Here is a 17,111-nt window from a genome sequence, read left to right on the forward strand (position 1 = left end):
CTGTATACTTTGGCTTTAATTTACTCATCTTTTTAAAAGTTTCTTGAGACAGACTGTGGTCAAGACAAAAATGATGGTAAAAATAATCTTCCAGAGCATTTTTAAAAATAGTTTGTAAATAGAGCTTATATCTCAAACACATTCTAAAGGTGGTGTCTCAATAAGAAAAAAAAAGTAATAATATAAAATCAAGGGGTAGCTTTTTTTTCCCTTCTACATATCAGCCTCAGTCTGCTGGGATTATATTCCTTAGCACAGGGTTGGCGGCCCTTTCCAGGAGAGGGCCAGAGAGTGAATATTTTGGTCTTGTGGTCCATACAGTCTTGGTCACAACAACTCAGCTCTGCTGTTGGGCACAAAAGCAGCCATAGATCATGTGCAGGTGAATAGATGTGGCTGTGCCCAGCAAAACTTTATTTCCAAAGCAAGCTGCAGGCCAGGTGGGGCTGCAGCCAGAATCAGCCAACCCCTGCTCTAGAACACTAAACAAAATTAAGAAACAGTGCATTCTTTTTAGTCTAGCAGAGTTTATATACAAGAGTATCCTCTTTCAGAAGCAATCCCCTCTGGGAGCTGGATGTATAATGCTACCTTGTTTTCTATACTGCAGTAAAAAGGTAGACTACACTCTGCTCAGGTGTGGTGGCTGAGATAACAAGACTGGTTTCCTGGGCTTATACAGGATACTGAAGGCAGCTCTAAAGCAGGGCTTTCAAAGGCATGTTGTGTGGTGACACGGGAAATGAGGTGTCATCTCCCAGGGCACAGCAGCCATGAAGATCCGTGGACATTCCTTTATGTTTACAGACTCTGTTTAGGTTTTAAAAGCTTTTACAAAAATCCAAAATGGCCAAGAAGAGTTTCAGCTTGCTGTTGAAGACTGCATTTCTACCTGTGGGAGTATGAGTCTGTCCTTTGAAGCTTGCTCTTTTTTTTCCTGTTAAAAGATCAGTGTATTTTCCCGGAAGGGATCGGTTTGTTATTGGCCATGTGATGAAGCAGGTCACTTGTTAGTGTGGTGTCTGAGGTCATGGCGAGTCACAGATTTAACACTGTGATAGAAATTCCCATGACGTGCGCTGCTTGAAATGTCTGTCACGTCATCCATCCCCGTAACCTAACAGCCTCGCAAATTCCCAGCCTCCCCTGAATTAACAGAAGGGTCACAGGCTTTCCACTCTGGGGCGAGTCCTCTGGTAACCTGCTCTAGGGTTCTGGCATTTTGTCAAGTTGCTTTTTCTCTTCTTGAGACAGCTATTGTCAGCCGTAGGAGCACAGTTCTTTTCATGTATCGTTAGGTGCTTTGTTCCTAGTCTGTTGGAATCATTCCTGTTGCAGAGTGACTTACCGCAGACACATGTGCAACTTCAGTGGTTTTCTAACCACCTTCATTTTCATGTCATCTGTCCTCCTCAAAATTGACAGGGTTGCTTTGTCACACAACTCCAGGGTATACTGTTTCTACTGCATTTTATCCTTTACGCACAGTCTTCCTCCATTGCCTCTGCTTCCACTTCAGAGTTAATTACTGTAAAATATTTTTTTGTTTTGGGCTGAAATCAACCTCATCATATTGCTTGTTCATGCTGTCTATACTTGACTATTCCTGTACGTATTTGAATATTGCTGTCTCCCCTCACTGTAAGTCATTCATCTCTGCTTCCCAAGTTAATAGTTTTCTAAAACTGTCTTGGCTTTCCCAGGCCTCGCTTCAGTTTGTTGATACGTTTTTAGAGAGTGTCAGAACCGACGGTTGCTGCAGGTGTTCTGACAGTAGCAAGAGCGCTGCATTCTGTGCCGTGGATTTACACTAATCTTCATGCAACAAAACAGACATCTCTGCCCTCATGGAGTATATAGTCCATAATCAGGGAGACAGACAGATCTTGCATAGGTAGTTAAATGTGAGACATGTCCCCACCCTGGCCCCACCCCCAGCGTTTTCTCTCATCCTGGTAAGAGATGATGGGGAATTGGCCTAGAGAGGGAAGTTCAGGCAAAGGCTCTGAGGAATGCAGTCATAAGGAGGGAGAAAGAGAATGAAGCCTGGGGAGAGGGGCGGGGAGAGCATGGCATCATGGTAAAGCTGGAAGAGGTGGGGCAGTGGGGCAAAGGGCTAGAATGGCCCAGACCAGGCAAGGGAGGTGGCAGGGGTCCACTGCAGGGCCATTCCACTTTCCTTGCAGATACTGGGTGAGGCAGTGTAGAGACGTGCATTTTTCCAAGTTAAAGTTTGAGTCAATTTTATTACATCCAATCCAGTAAGCTGTGCTGTCTAGTGGTATCCACACATACTTTATTAGTTTTATCTTTGTTCAACCCACCAACAAAAATTTGGAAAGATTGCTACACATGACAGAGCGACAGTACCCTAGGGTGACATGACAGCCCATATATCAGCTCTCTGTTTCACATTAAAAAGTTACCATTCATTCAATCCAAACATCCACCCAATCCACACATTCTCTCAAAGACTAGCATGGTTCTGTCCAATACCTTGCTCTAATTCCAATTCATTCGTTCTCATAACTTATTTGAAAAGGCACATTTGGTCAGTCTGATGTCATTCTTAGGGCATCTTTGCTCTCTCCTGGCCATTACTGCTTGCTTTTATGTACTGAAAAGTCATCCATTGAATGGTCTGTTCCTGAATGTCGCCACAAAGCAGTCTGTAAAACCCACTCACTTTCCCTCCTTAAATTACCTCCCTCCAGGTCTGTTTCCTCAAAGATCATCCCTTAGTGGGTCACAGTAATCATGAACCCTGGGTACAATTGATACAGGCTGAGAAGTAAGAATTCACTGTTCACTTAGAGCAACTCATTCCCTGACCTGAACCGGGTGTGTTCCACCCTTGCCCATGGTTAGATCTCTTTCCTTGATAGAACAAGCAAAAGAGGGGCTGATCCATCTCCCGTGAACATCTGTTGACTGTGGGCGGCCTGGGCCAGCCTTGCTGTGTTTGCCTCAGATGCGAGCAAGGAAGCTCCAGTTGTAGCCTTGGCGCAGCTGAGGCCATGCCATTGTTACCCGGAAGCTGGCTCTGCAGCGTTGTGACTTAGACACTTTACAAGTCTGAGCCATCCCGTACTAGTTCATCAACTTTCCTTCCTCATCATCTGTAAAGATACAGAGAGAATGGCATTCCAAAATTCCATGGATGACTTTTCTGAATGTCCTAGAATGTTTGGCAAAGATCTGGCTAAAACTAGTACTATGGAATAGAAAAGGAAAAGTGGCATTTGTGTAATTTATTTTGGAAATGCAAAGGAATTATTATGCAGCAATCTTAACTTTGTGTACATACCACTCACCTCCCTTAAAATTCAACAGAACCAGAGGTGCCAGAAATGTCAAAAAATATCTAGTCATTCCAATATGTAAAACAAGACTGCCTTGTTTTAAAAAAACAAATTAAATGTAAAAATTGTATGACTCTTACCCAGTGAAAAGCTTTACTAACACAGCCCTGGGTGCTATTTCCAGATACTGAAAAGATCTAAGTAGGTGCTTAAGAACTGCTTTTTAACCCATTCACAACCTTCATATTAAACTAGGATGAGGCTGCAGGAGCTGAGGAAGGAAGGCCTGGGTGGGAACCTGGATGTCCTTTCCTGGAGAACAGCTTTGCTATTTCACTGGTAACTCCGAAACTTCAAAATATTGACTGTACAAGGTACTCAAGTTTATTTTGGCCTAATTATTCTTAAGAAAGGTGGTTCTTTTTTAGAAAAGGGAAGCAGAAGCTAATTGAAATTCCATTACTCAGGCCTCTAGTAAGTGCCCCCTTCATGTAGTCACTATTCACTGAGGGCCATGAGGGTGAGGCCCTGCTGGGGGGCAGGGCAGGGCTGTGAGCTCAGGAGCCCATCCCTGTGCTCAGAGAGATGGGACTCCAATGAGGAGACACTATGTAGGTGCAATTTCTGATTTCTTAGTTTTTGACCAAAATAGCAGTAATTTCAAACAGTTGAATGTCGTGATCGATACTATGTCAGTTGGTGATGAATGCTGTGAATGGTATTGAATGTCCTGGACCAAGAGGAACAGCAACATGTCCTTAGTCCTCGGCCTAAGAAGTCCATCGAGTCCTTCTCTCAAATTGTACGTCTGTTGTTTTCAAAAGCCATTGTGACAGGTCAAAACCCTGGAGTATTTGGTTTATGTTTAAATGTACTTGACACTCTGGAAACACTCAACCTAAGCCCTGGATGCAGGAGGCAGGGATGCTGAGGATGTGAATTAGAGTGCTGGGATGTGCTAATGCCTAGGGAGGCATCAGGCACTGTGCTGGCTTGGGGGATTCTGTGATGACCGGAACCTGGGCCTTCATTACGGGCTCCGGTTTTGGAGTGCAGAGGGATTGGCATTTGTAAAGATTGCTTGCTTACCCTTTGTCTGGCATGCACATTCAGGATGTGACTTCAGCTTCATTCATCCTGGCCAAAAAAAAAAAAGTTCAAAAAATTGTTTTCAATTAAATTTCTGAAGATATTTGTAGGGAAGCACCCTTCTGAGATGAAACCAATTTCTTGTCCACACAGCCACCATATCCTTATATAGATGGGGAAAAATCCAGAAAAGGGGGATTTTCAGCAGCTGGCTTGAAGCCCCTGAACGGTCCCTTGGCAGAGGCAAAGAATGAGCCCAGAGCCTGAGATTCAAGATGCTGGTCTCTTCTGAACACACCGTGGAGCAATGCGGTGCACCTGCAGATGCCGCACTCAGCAGCCTGGAATGCCAGCTCTCATGCCCTCACCTAGAAACGCCTTCTCGGCTGAATGGCTGTTGGCTCTCAGCAGCACCTGTCAGCATAGCTCAGCCGCTTCTGCCCCGTGCCAAGGCGTGACTAGGACCAGAAGAATCAGAAAGCATGGTGGAGTCCGAAAGCATGGCAAAGCCAGCACATCTGTGAGCATGTTACACATGGGCTTGCCCAAGTATTTCCTTCTCTGTGAACATCACTTAGGAGCTACGTCAGTTAAGGCATCGTGAGACACAGGTGTGGTGGAGGCATTATGAGGGGACTACTCCACAGGACCTTGGAGAGTCGCATTTTGGGGGGCTTTCCTAGAAGCTCTGGGGGAAGGAAGCAGTGGCCTCCTGGTCAGCTACAGACACAGGCGGGTTAGGGCCTGTCTTGCTTTCATGTTCTTTTAAACACAAATGGCAGCTCACAAATATTCCTCTAAATATTCCTCCATACAGCCTAGGGCCCCTCGAGACGTGCAAACCAAAGTATTTGTTTTTCTCACTTTATCTTTAACCTAGTATGTGGCAAGTCTGGACCACTGCTTTAGAGAAAGCTGGATTAAATCTCTTGAGCAGAAGTAGAGACCCTAGAGAATCTTCACTGGATACCTTGCTTCACACTTTGGTCAATATTTATGAATAAGTTCTAAAGCCTATGCGAAGCCCATTCTGTTTTGCTTGGGGACCAGCCAGACCACTCCTCCACTCCAGTGGGGCCTTTTTTGTGTCTTTCACATCACGATTACAAGTTGTGGCTGGACAATTAATGACATTTAAATCACTGTCCCACATATGGATATATTAGAAAAACCCTAATGTTTTAAAAATTTTTTAATCATCAGCTGCTTTTACAAAGCTTTGCATGCATTTGTTTAGAGGATATTGCAGTCGAGATATTCCAGTACTACTGTGTGATCATATGAAAAAAGTTGGTTTTCTCTCTGTCAAAGTCAATAGGGTAGTAGACTAACTCACAGAGTGCCTTACTTCTTCCTCGCGATTAATCGTGTTCACTGTATGGTGGCAGAATCAGTCCAGTCCCCCAGACCTCAAGCTGCATCTTCCAAATGGTTGGTGTCTTTTTAAGAGTCCCCGTGGGCTGGCTTTCCTGGAAGAAGTCCATTAAACTCCCTGCCTCTATAAGCTGCAGGAGTCGCCTAGGATATGGCCCGTCATGTCTGGGGATGACCCTGCACTGCTCTCCAGATTTCACTCAAGGTTCGTATTTTTCTCTGCCACCTTGAACTACAGAACAGGCTCTCAGTAGCGTGATAAGCTTTAAGCTAGAATGAGATGGAAAGGTGGGAAAGACAGACAGGAAGTGTAGCTCTTAGTCTATGGGGCTCTCCTTAGGGGACAAAAAGATGGCTTAGGCTCCGTGGGTTTTCAACTCGTAGAAAAAATAACACCCTGGGAACCAAAGCAGTTGTTTGCTGAGGAGATGGTGACCTCCATGTGACCTGAACATGGGTGAAGGTATCTGAGGAGGCGTGATGAGCTTCCGTCCAGGAGTACCCGTGGTTGTCTGTGTCATTAAGGGTGCAGGGTGTAAGGAAACCAGGTTCCCAGGCTGCATAACAAAATTGTTCTTCGTGGACAGGTCAAATGACTGATGAGAAAGAGGTCCAGATCTCTCCCCAGCACGCCACATTCTCTTTCGGCTCTAAGGCAATTCAAAACTTGGCGCTCACTTAGTTATTTCCTAAGAGATTTCTGCCTGCATTCCTCCAGCCTGGAACCCAAGGCCCTAGCAGGCAGCCTGTTTGCTTGCTTGTGTGTTATGTGATACCAGAGCCAATTCAGAAGAAAATTGAATGTCTGTGGGCCCCCGGATCTATGTTTTTAGAACTTAGATTACCTCTGTGTTGAATGGAAGAATGAAAATGAGAAAAATAGATTACCTCTGTGTTGAATGGAAGAATGAAAATGAGAAAAATAACACATTTTTAGTACGACAAGAAAATTTCTGAGCATTTTTGAGAAGTAGCAACATAGAGGCAGCTTTCTAGTCTTTCATCCTTGGCTTAGTGCTTTAGGATTCTTAAAGTGTGCTCTTTTACCCTTGACACACCCCAAGAGGTAGATATCGTCACCCCCATTTTGCAGATGGGGAAATGAGTCAACAAGGAAAAGTGTCTCACCCAAATCCTACAGCTGATGAGCTGCAGAGTTCAGGTGAATGGCGTGACTCAGCATCACGGACCCCTCCGAGAGCCCGGCCCAATAATCCAGGTGCAGGTCCACTAGGGCGTGCTCACAGACACGCGAGGCTACACACCATGCACACCTCCACTTCTCCAAGGGCCCCTCTTGCCTAAGGTCACGTCCTGGGCTTTTGCCCACAGATCTCTGCACACGGTGCTTCATGCCCTGTGCAGGGTGGGCAGATGTGCTGGGCGCGCCCATCAAGCCTGCCTGCAGGGCCGCCAGCGAGTTAACTCAGGCCCTAGGCTCTGCAGTACGCTCTCCCCACAAGTCAGCCAGGATTTGTTCCCTTTTTCACTTCTGTGGATTCAAATAATTCATTTGTATCAACAAACAATGCATTATTGTCCTGTAAGCAGAGGGAGCTTCTCTAGAGCTGTCTTGTAACTCCTTGGCTTATCTAGTTTGGTTGTGCTTGATAAACAATGACTAAATGAGCAAATAGCCAAAAACATGACTGCGTAGAATAGGCCTTATAATGTGTGGCCAGTTTTTGTATAGAGCAGCTCATTCCTTCTCATGTTACCACAGCAACACAGGCAGCTTTTCTCAGCAACTTGCAGCTGCACACCTGGAGAAAGACATATCCTTCCTAACTCATGCTCCAAATACCCATCGGTCCAAGTGCCATTGGTATCTTGGCCTAAGATGATTTAATAGCTGGCATTTAATTGTTCTGCAAAAATAGCACTGCTTTTAGTTTCTTCTTCTTTTGCATTTTTGGCACCTGTTGGCTGACAGCAGTCTGCAAAGGCCGCTGGAGATGCTACAGGGCAGAACTATTCCGTGGAGCAAAATGGGAGCAGACAGGAGCCCGGAAGGAAGGCAGAAGCCTGGGGGTTTTTTGTACATGGGATGTCGGCTCTGATTTGACCCTCATCATCAGAGCAGGACCTGGCTCCTTTAGGGCTGCAGACAAGCTCTACATGCTGGGAAGGGGCGAGGCATTTTATAAAGTGAACCTGTATTTTATTAGGGGTGACTTTGGCTGTCACTGCTGAGAGGAACAGTCGATGCAGGCTCATCTCACAAATCACTGCAGAATGTCCAGGCTGTACGTTCATGATGTTTGTGTTCAATTTCAAGATCCGTTTCTTCAGGGAGTTGGGTCCATCTTCAAGACTTACGCCGGGAGACTGCACTGCAGAGACCGAGCGAAACTCTCCCTTGCTGTGTGCCAGGGACACGCTTGGTTGGTCTCCACGCACGTGCTTGCCATCTCTGCCCTCACAAATGCTCATGGGCTCCTGGACCTGTGTCTCCTGCCAGGAGCTGTGCTGGCCTGCCCACCCCTCTCAGCTGCCCACACCTCCGCGGCAGCTGCCTCCCGTGAGTAGGATCTGAAACACCAAAGCCACGGGCAAGGGCAGGATGGAGGGGCAGCGGTCCATGTCAACATACACCACAGATGACCCAGAAAAGCACTTTAATTTTTTTTTTCTTGGAGGCATAATTTAGTCATCTCACCTAAAGCACTTTTCACTTTATCTCTGGCAACCAAGGGTTACAGAAAACTCAGCACCAAAGGATGAAAGGGGAACTTGTCCCCTTCGGTCCCCAGCCCTGCCCTCCCCTGCAGCCTAAAATACCCTTTCCATGATCACAGAACAAAGTTCACACTCACCACACAGCCATTCTCACACACACTCGCACAAAAAGAAAACCAAAGCCCACTAAAGCACATGGGGAAAAAAAGATTACAAAACATCTTCCTCCCCATCCGGCCTTGAGCCCAGACTCCCTGGCTGGAGAGGTCGTGACTTCCGCCGTGCCCAGCAGGGGCTCACCCAGCCTTTGTCACCGTGTCCCACTAAGGAGGATATGCAGAGGCCACCAGTTCCCCAAGGTTTCCTTCGGATGGTGACACCTCCCTGAGTCAGTCATTCAGTTTCTGCTTGCTGTCAGAGTTGCCGTAGGCAGAGCCCTTGTCAATTTCCGTCACACCAATCATCCATCGAACTCCCACGGAGGCTGCAGAGACAAGGAGAGCAGAGTCAGGAGTAGCCCGAACAGACTACAGGGCCGTTTTCCCACAGAGCAAGTGAGAAGGCCCGTGGCCGCAAATCACAAGCACCAGCTGAGAGCTGGCGGGTTTGAGGTGCCATCATCCTCCCGGCTTTACAATCATCCTTGAGTGTGGACATCCATGTGACATTAAGACAAAGCAAGGCTGCTCTGGTGGGGGTTTTCCTCCTTGGACCCTGAAGGTGAATGATTTCGCAAGCCATGCCCAGCTGTTCGCAGGGACTCAGAGAAATCCCTGGCTTCCTCTGCTGACCCCCAGGTAAAGAGGATTCTTTTGTGAATGGGGGACAGGAAGTTAACAGGGCATGTTCAGCGAAGTTTTATAAAGAACAGACCAGGAGCCTGGAAGATGCAAGAGCTCGAGTATCGAGTGCCCAACACGTTTCAGCACTGCTTTTGGTGCAAGCGTTAGAGCAGTGAGAAAATCCCCGCCCTCTCCTCTGACGGCAGGATTTGCCTACACCAGAGAATGGGCAGGGAGCCCAGTTTAATATAGGAAGCTGGAAAGCAGGGCCTAATGCTCAGAAGTTGCAATTTCAACTACACCCTCTGGAGCGGGCAGATGTGGTGAGGTCCTTGGGTGCAGGGCCCAAGACTTAATCATTTGATGTGCTCAGCACTGGGCATGGGGCTTGGAAAACAGTCCGTTTATAATACATGCTTAAGAATGCATAGACGAATAAGTGAATGAAATCCCCCAAATCATGATGCACAGGATTACCTAGCATTAGCATCGTGGTCGATAAACTAACTGGGACATGGATGCAAGAGCCTGGGATGGGCGAATCCAGCCCAGCCAGCAGGAGGCACGCATCTCCCATGGGTCATTTACAAACTGGAGGGCTCCTGCATGGAGCGTAACAGTAACAGTGAGAGTGGAGTTATTGTAGAGCAGAAAGAAGTGAGTAAAACGTGGACCGTGTGGCCTTGGAAGAGGAGTAAGACACAAACACAAAGTCCTTCAGGGAAGAATGCAGTCAGGCGCAGGCTCAGAGTAATGGGGCACGGCAGTCAGCTCCTCAGATACTCCTGGAGACGCCGTGTCCACACTGCACCCCTCAGATGCTCCTGAAGACTCCCTGTGTCCACACTGCACCCCTCAGATGCTCCTGAAGACTCCCTGTGTCCACACTGCACCCCTCAGATGCTCCTGGAGACTCCCTGTGTCCATACTGCACCCCTCAGATGCTCCTGGAGACGCCCTGTGTCCACACTGCACCCTGGGCAGTGCTCAGGCTTCTTTTTTTGGTACTCGCTACACACCTGGGTGGCCCTGTCTGCAGCCTTCATCCTGAAGGGGCCCTTCCCCAAGATGGCATGTGTCTGTGTGTGCCTTGCTGTTGCCTGCTATTGAAGCAGAAGGGTTGAGCTTGCCCCCGCCCTACCAGGGGCCCTGGCATCTGCAGCTGCCCCGGACTCTTGGCCAGCCTCAGCATGGCGGGGGATGGGGGTGCCCCTGGACCTGCCTTAAGGAGATGAGGTGCTTTCTTCTCCAACCTCTTCTTTATTTTTTTCCCTTACATGGTGTGGGTGTTGTTTTAATATTTTAATTTTTAACACTAAAATACATCTTAATCTTTCAAAAGACTGTATAGTAGGGTCTGAGGAACAGGAGCCAGCTTGTCTACTGCACCCATATGCTGTAGCATTGGTTGGCTCAGTCAGAATGAATGAGCTAGGTTTCTGTGCTGTGACCTGTTTTGGTGGTTATGATTCATTAGGTGAAAAGGCGAGCTGAAGAAACTCCACTGATACGGGTTTATAGATGCACATATGCTTGAGACTGGAACAACCACGTGCATCAAATTGTCATTAACAATTATCTGGGAAGTAGGCTCAATGGGAATGGTCTCCTGACACACTTTCCATTTTCTGCGCTTGTATATTGCTTGGGCCTTTTATAGTGAGCATACTGCATCTTTGTGTTTGTTTGACAGAAAATAACTGAGTCCTGTCCATTTGGAAGAAGCACGTGATCTCTGTGTGCTTGGACAATGTGCCATCTCTCCCGGGCTCTCCAAAGCCTCAGAGAGGATGCCAGGCTCGGGGAGACAGGGCCTTTCACAGGGAAACCCCGAAGTCTTCCTTGGCTCCAGGAAGCACGGGCCTGCTGTTCATAGGGCAGGAAGCAGGCACGACAGGCTGCCCCACCAGAGGCAAGGAGCAGGGTGCACAGGGGCTTGCCGCCAAGAAGCAGCAGTAGCCCGAGAATACTGGTCACCTGGAGCCAGCGTAGATCCATGAAAAGCTCTGTCACCGAGTGTCTCCACTCAGTGTCATCCACCTGCAGCAAAGGAGAAGCCACAGGCGCCCCCAGAGGAAGGCAGGGAGCTGCCCATCCGTCGCCGCCAGGCTCCAGCACAGGGCTTTCTTCAGAAGCAGGAAATGATGCCAATGAGCAGAGCTGTCTGCGGAGGACAGGGAGGGAGCACTCCCAGCTGTCGGGGAGTGAAGTGGCAGCTGCATCACCACCCAACAGCGAACGTGTGGAATCCAGCCCCAGGTGGGAGGCTGGACCGTCCAGGCTGCGGAGTGGATCCCAGGCCTGGTATTCAAGGGCCTCGCACTCATCCTGAAGTCTAATTTTTCCCTGTGATTGCAAGCTGAGCCTGCTCCTCATCCACGGCACAACTGCCTACACAGACGGCCTTCATCCCAGCCCTGATGCCACCTCTCCCAGGGTGGTGCTGTCAGCACCCACCAGCCCCTTGCCCTCCACTCACCCACGAAGAAGACAAGGATGAAGCTGGCCAGCGTCAGGGAAGACCCGCTCCTGATCATGCTGACCAGGAACTGGAAGAAAGGGTAGAGCACCAGCGAGGCCCAAAACAGCCAGTTCACGAGGGTCCAGGGCCGCCGGGGGGGCACCATGGGCGTCTCTGGGAAGGTGCCCGTCCTGTAGTACTCCTCCTGAAAGGCATCCTGGGGGACAGGAAAGAGGACCCTCAGACGCCACACGGGGCTCGGTGGCAGGTCCCTCCCGAGGCCCTGCTTCCAAGGGAATTGCAGAGATACACAGGTGCCACCGGGGCTCGGCAAAACTGGGGTCTGCAGCTCCTTCCAGAAAGCACTTTGTAGGCAGCTGCTGTCTTCTCAAAGCTGCATCTGGCCGCCCCTCCCACAGGGACACTGGGAGTGGTGGGGCCGCTGCAGCTGTCACTGAGTGCAGGGCGTGGAGCATGAACCCTGGCGCCAGGCCAGCCTGGGCTAGGATCCACCCTCTGTGGGCAGGCACCTGCATCCCTGAGCCCAGGCCCCAGTCTGTCTAATGGGGCAGCAGTGCCTTCCACGATAGGTCGGCGGGAGAATGGAGTGGATGCTGCGCCGAAGCTGCCCACAGGGGACACTCGGTGGAGACCTGGCCCGCAGTCAGGAGCTCGCCGCACAGCCCGGCCCGGCCCGGCACATGCCCCGCCTTCCCGGCCTCCACAGCCAGCTCACCTCGGCTCCTGCGGGGCAGCCCACCCGCACCTACCACCCTGTTTGCCACTGGAGGGCTCTGAGGGCCGTGATTCAAGGCATCATGAATGACAAAGGGCTTGAGGGCTGCTGGGTGTGGCTCTCAGAGGTGACAGCACACTCGGGACTGGGGTCCAGGGTGGCTCTTCTAAGTGATTGTTAGACCGTGTGAAAGGTAAACAGGCTCATGTCCTTCCACTAAGCAGATCCTTAGTGGGAACCATGTACTCATCCACATCCACCCACAGGGTGTGTGTGTCACCGAGCAGCTTGCAGAGCAGTTACTCCAGAGCCTCATGGCGCTCCTTGCAGTCCCTGGGTGAGAACAGGGGACTCAAGGCCCCACATAAATGCACTGTGAAAGAACGCGGTGGCTCTTCCCTGGGTGTCTCATGTCACGGAGCTCCCGCTCAGGGACTGGGGCTCAGCCGCAAGGAGCTGCTGAACACAAGGGAGGGACCCAGGAACCCAGGTCAGCAGGAGTGCTCAAGCGGCTGGGAGCTGAGCTGAGCCAGGACCTGGAGGGAACAAGGAGCTGTGGCACCAGGATGCCCGCTGGCCCGTCTAAGGGCAGGTCCTGGCTGTGAGGAGGGGCCAGGGCAGAAGCTGCCTCCAGGGAGCAGAGCTGAGCCAGGCAGCCACAGGGAATTGCCCAGGTTGTATGGTGGGCAGCTGCCTCAGCTATTGTAAAAGCTGCACGTGGCCGATAGCATGCACGCCACACAAAAATGGGTGTGGGTCACGGTGAGGCCCAGTTTGTGTCCCATGAACTAGCCTAGTAATGTCCCAGTTCTCTAAGGAGTCGAGTTTTCGGGAAAATGAGCTTCCTTATAATTGAAACTTATACTACTTAAATGCTGAATATTTTCCTTTAACAACTTGAGATAGAAAAGTCTAAAGTATCTCATACTTTTCTTCTTTTTCATTCAGGGTGTACTGAATCATAGGCTTTCTTGGCCTCTCAGAGTCACTTTTAATAATAGTCCACACACTAGGCCATTTTGGAAGGAGAACCCCCGACCCCTTCCCTGGGCAGTTCAGGTGCCTCTGCTCTGTCCTCGGCCCCCTGCAGCCCATTAACAAGCCTGGTCCGAAGTGTCACTTGTCGCGTGACTCTGCTGTTGGACATCAGCCAAGAGAAGCCATGGGGGCTCTCAGGGGAAGTCACATCATCAAGCAATTGAAGAACAATCGACGTGTGTGCCAAGCACTCCTACCCTCAAGCAGTGAGAGCGATCAGATGGTGGAGGAGACAAGGAGGTGAGCACCATGACGGTCAGCAGCACAGGCAATGCCCAGAGAGGTGGCACCCAACTCTGCCAGGGAAGCAGCAGCATTCGCCTGCCCACCAGAACGGGGTGATTTTCTTATCCCAGGTTGGGGCCACGGGGCACCTGATAACTAGACAAGGGGGGTGATATTTTTGTGCCTTGTTTTTTTTTTTTTAAAAAAAACAGCTTTCTTAAGATGTCATTTACATGCCATAGAACTCACCCATTTTAAAAAATGGGCAAATGTGGCTTTTGAATTTATTTTCCTTAACAGTCTTTATAGTGCTTTTTTACAGTAATATCACAAAGGGGAACTCACCATGGTGCCTTTTCTGTCTTGTTTCCAGAAAGACATTTGCTAGGCCAAGATTGTTTCATTTGCACCTCTAGCAAGAAGAAAAAAGCACTCCCTTTTCTAGGAGCTGCCCAACTCAGAACTTCCCATTCACTTTATTTTATTTTTTGAGACAGAGTCTCACTCTGTCGCACAGGCTGGAGTGCAATGGCACGATCTCCTCTCACTGCAACCTCCGCCTCCCGGGTTCAAGCAATTTTCCCACCTCAGCCTCCTGAGTACCTGGGATTACAGGCACCTGCCATCATGCCCAGCTAATTTTTGTAGAGATAGGGTTTTACCATGTTGGCCAGGCTGGTATTGAACTCCTGACCTCAGGTGATCCTCCTGCCTCAGCCTCCCAAAGTGTTGGGATTACAGGCGTGAGCCATTGCGCCCAGCCCCATTCACTTTAAAGTTTTCTTTGTCTGTGGTTTAAAACACTAAATCTCACCCCCTCCCCTCACTTATGGCCCACGACATTGCCACAGGACCTCCCACTGACTGTCGGGGAGAGAACAGCACCGCCAGCTCTGGCCAGACTCCAGGCTCTGGCAGCAGAATATCCGTGGCCCATCTTGGTTGTGGACCCATTTTGTAATAAAATTTGCCCCGCAGGGAAAGGACTCGTGTTTTTTGTTTTTGTGTGTTACCGTGTGGCATAGTATGAAGTTGGAACTGGGAAATGTAGTTATTGAATGAAGGAGAGTTGGTTTGTTTCCAGAAAGAAGCATCAACCTACAAGCCAAGAGGAGAACGAGATCCTACTGAGAGGTGGCAGGTCCCCGGACGAGCACCCGCTGCAGCCTACAACAGAGGCACTAGGCAGGAAGCGTGCGGAGGAGACGTCCACACGGCACATCCGCTCAGCTTTCCCAGGCACTCAGCTCAGCAAAGAAATTGTGTCTTAGGGCCCAGGAGAGGAAAGAAGGGAGAAAAGAACGGGAGGAAGAACAGGAAAGAACAAAGAATAGAAGAGAAAGTTGAGGAACAGAAAGGAAGAAGTGGCTCCTCTTAGGCAGCAAGTCTGGGCGGGGGGAGGCTCTGTGAGAAGCGCTCGCAAGCCTTGGCCTCAGCCCGCAGACATCACCCGAGTGCACGGCCAGGACTTGCAAAGGACTTACCGTGGGGGCCAAGCCTTGAGGCTCCCTGCTGCCCTTCTAAGGAGCAACGCCTTTATGGTTTAAGTGAAAAAACAATTGCCAGTCCCCAAAATGGTTCTTGTCCTTGACGGCCAGAGCAGGAGAGCACAGTGTTTCCCACGGGCCACCATGCCTGCACCCTGAACTCTGCACCCCACCCAGAGCTGCTCCCGACCTTGGCCTCCACAAGACGGCTCTGAATGTAGCTTTCACTGATTTCTCTCTAGAGACAGGGTCTTGCTCTGCTGCCCAGGCTGGAGTGCAGTGGGGCAATCATAGCTCACAGTAACCTGGAACTTCTAGGCTCACGCAATCCTCCCACTTCAGCTTCCCCAGTAGCTGGGACTACAGGTGTGTACCGCTAGCTGCAGCTAGTTTGTAAAATTTTTTTGTAGAGACGGGTTCCCATTATGTTGCCCAGACTGGTCTCAAACCCCTGGCCTCAAGTGATCCTCCAGCCTCAGCCTCCCACAGTGCTTACTCCCAAAGGGATTACTGGCATGAGCCACTGTGCCCAGTCTCACCTATTTCTTAATTTGCACTATTAATGGCCAATTTATAGTCCCTTCTGCAAATGTCAAATTACAACCTGAAGAAGTACTTTAAGTTAGAAATGAAAAGTTAGAATCTGTTCACCCCATACAATTAAGAAACCGTGATGGCTATCGTGACCTCCCTGGCAAAAGGGGTTCTGAGGTTGTAGGTTCAGCCTCAGAGCGAGTTCACCTGGGAACTGCTTTTGTCCACAGAAGATCACACAAGGGCATGAATGGTTTCTCAAAGCCTTCCAACAACACGAGTCCCAAATGCTGACGAGCAAGAAATACTGTGCATTTTTCATAAAGCTAAACTAGGTCCACTCAAAGGATGGCCCTGTTTTCAGAGATGATGCCTTTCCCATATTAGAGAGTATAACTGTGTCAGTGGTAGATGGTGAGTTTCTCTTTATTTATGTCCATGCTTGGAAAGACCAGAATGTTGGCACACCTCTGTTGGCTGCCTGCCATCCCCTCCCATTCTGCAGAAACTTTACTTGTCCATGAAATTGAAAAGTCAGAGAACTACTGCCCTAAAATCCCAAGGTCAAAATCAACAGAACTGTCTTTTGACATACACCACACTTCTGACTGCAAGGGTGATCATTAAAATGAAATCCCACTTTGACAAACTGGGTCGGGCACCCAGATTTGGGGCACGTAAAGCTTTAGATCTAGGCTCCTAGCAAAACAGGCTGATACAGAAAGGAATTGTCCCTTGACGTCTATTCACCACTCTGCTTGGAGAAACCATGCACCACTTCCACTCGCTGCTCAGCGATCTTCTCGGAAGGGCAAAGGGCCAGCCTCCCAGGCCTGCTCACAGACACATACTGCTTAGAGAACTCGGTGTCGCCCCAGCCCTGCACGGAGAGAGAAAGGGCCTGGACTCCAGCACCTGGCTTTGATCAGTGAGCTGGAAAACTGGGTAAATCACTTCGTCTTTCGGACCTGAATTTCCTCATCAGCAGTGTAAGAGCTTTGGAGTAGATGATCACTTTGAGAACCCTACCAAGTTGAACACTATCATTTAAATATGAACACAGTTTAGAGGAAAACACCCTAAGAGACTTTTAACAAGAAGGAGATGTGCCTCTCAGCTTGGTTTACACGATGACCACACTCTGCCTGAATACAGGAGAGGAAGGGCCCGTTGAGAAAAATCTCCTTTGCCTTGATGGGCTTGAGGGCCCACGTTTATTGTAGATTTGTTTGTGTGGCTCTTTACAAAAGAGGCTCATTTTCTAAACCTTTTCTTAGCATACTCTGCTTTCGGCTAAAAGTAACATTTTCGGCCGGGCACGGTGGCTCACGCCTGTAATCCCAGCACTTTGGGAGGCCAAGGAGGGCAGATCACAAGACCTCGTGAGATCGAGACCATCCTGGC

At 49.4% G+C, this 17,111-nt stretch overlaps 1 protein-coding gene across 2 annotated transcripts in view; it reads right to left on the reverse strand.

Annotated features, from left to right (window-relative positions):
• Positions 1 to 2,274: 2,274 nt before the first annotated feature.
• AGPAT4 (1-acylglycerol-3-phosphate O-acyltransferase 4) overlaps positions 2,275 to 17,111 on the reverse strand; it is a 144,889-nt gene continuing 130,052 nt past the window's right edge. For both annotated transcript variants that reach the window (XM_008973633.6, XM_003820239.6), the window contains 2 exons: positions 11,706 to 11,904; positions 2,275 to 8,928 (listed from right to left, as the gene is read on the reverse strand). In XM_008973633.6, coding sequence (XP_008971881.2) covers positions 8,834 to 8,928; positions 11,706 to 11,904 — 294 coding nt within the window. In that variant the 3' untranslated portion in view covers positions 2,275 to 8,833. The remainder of the gene's footprint in view (positions 8,929 to 11,705; positions 11,905 to 17,111) is intronic.

Source organism: Pan paniscus, chromosome 5 (assembly GCF_029289425.2).
Source record: "Pan paniscus chromosome 5, NHGRI_mPanPan1-v2.0_pri, whole genome shotgun sequence".
NCBI lineage: Eukaryota > Metazoa > Chordata > Mammalia > Primates > Hominidae > Pan > Pan paniscus.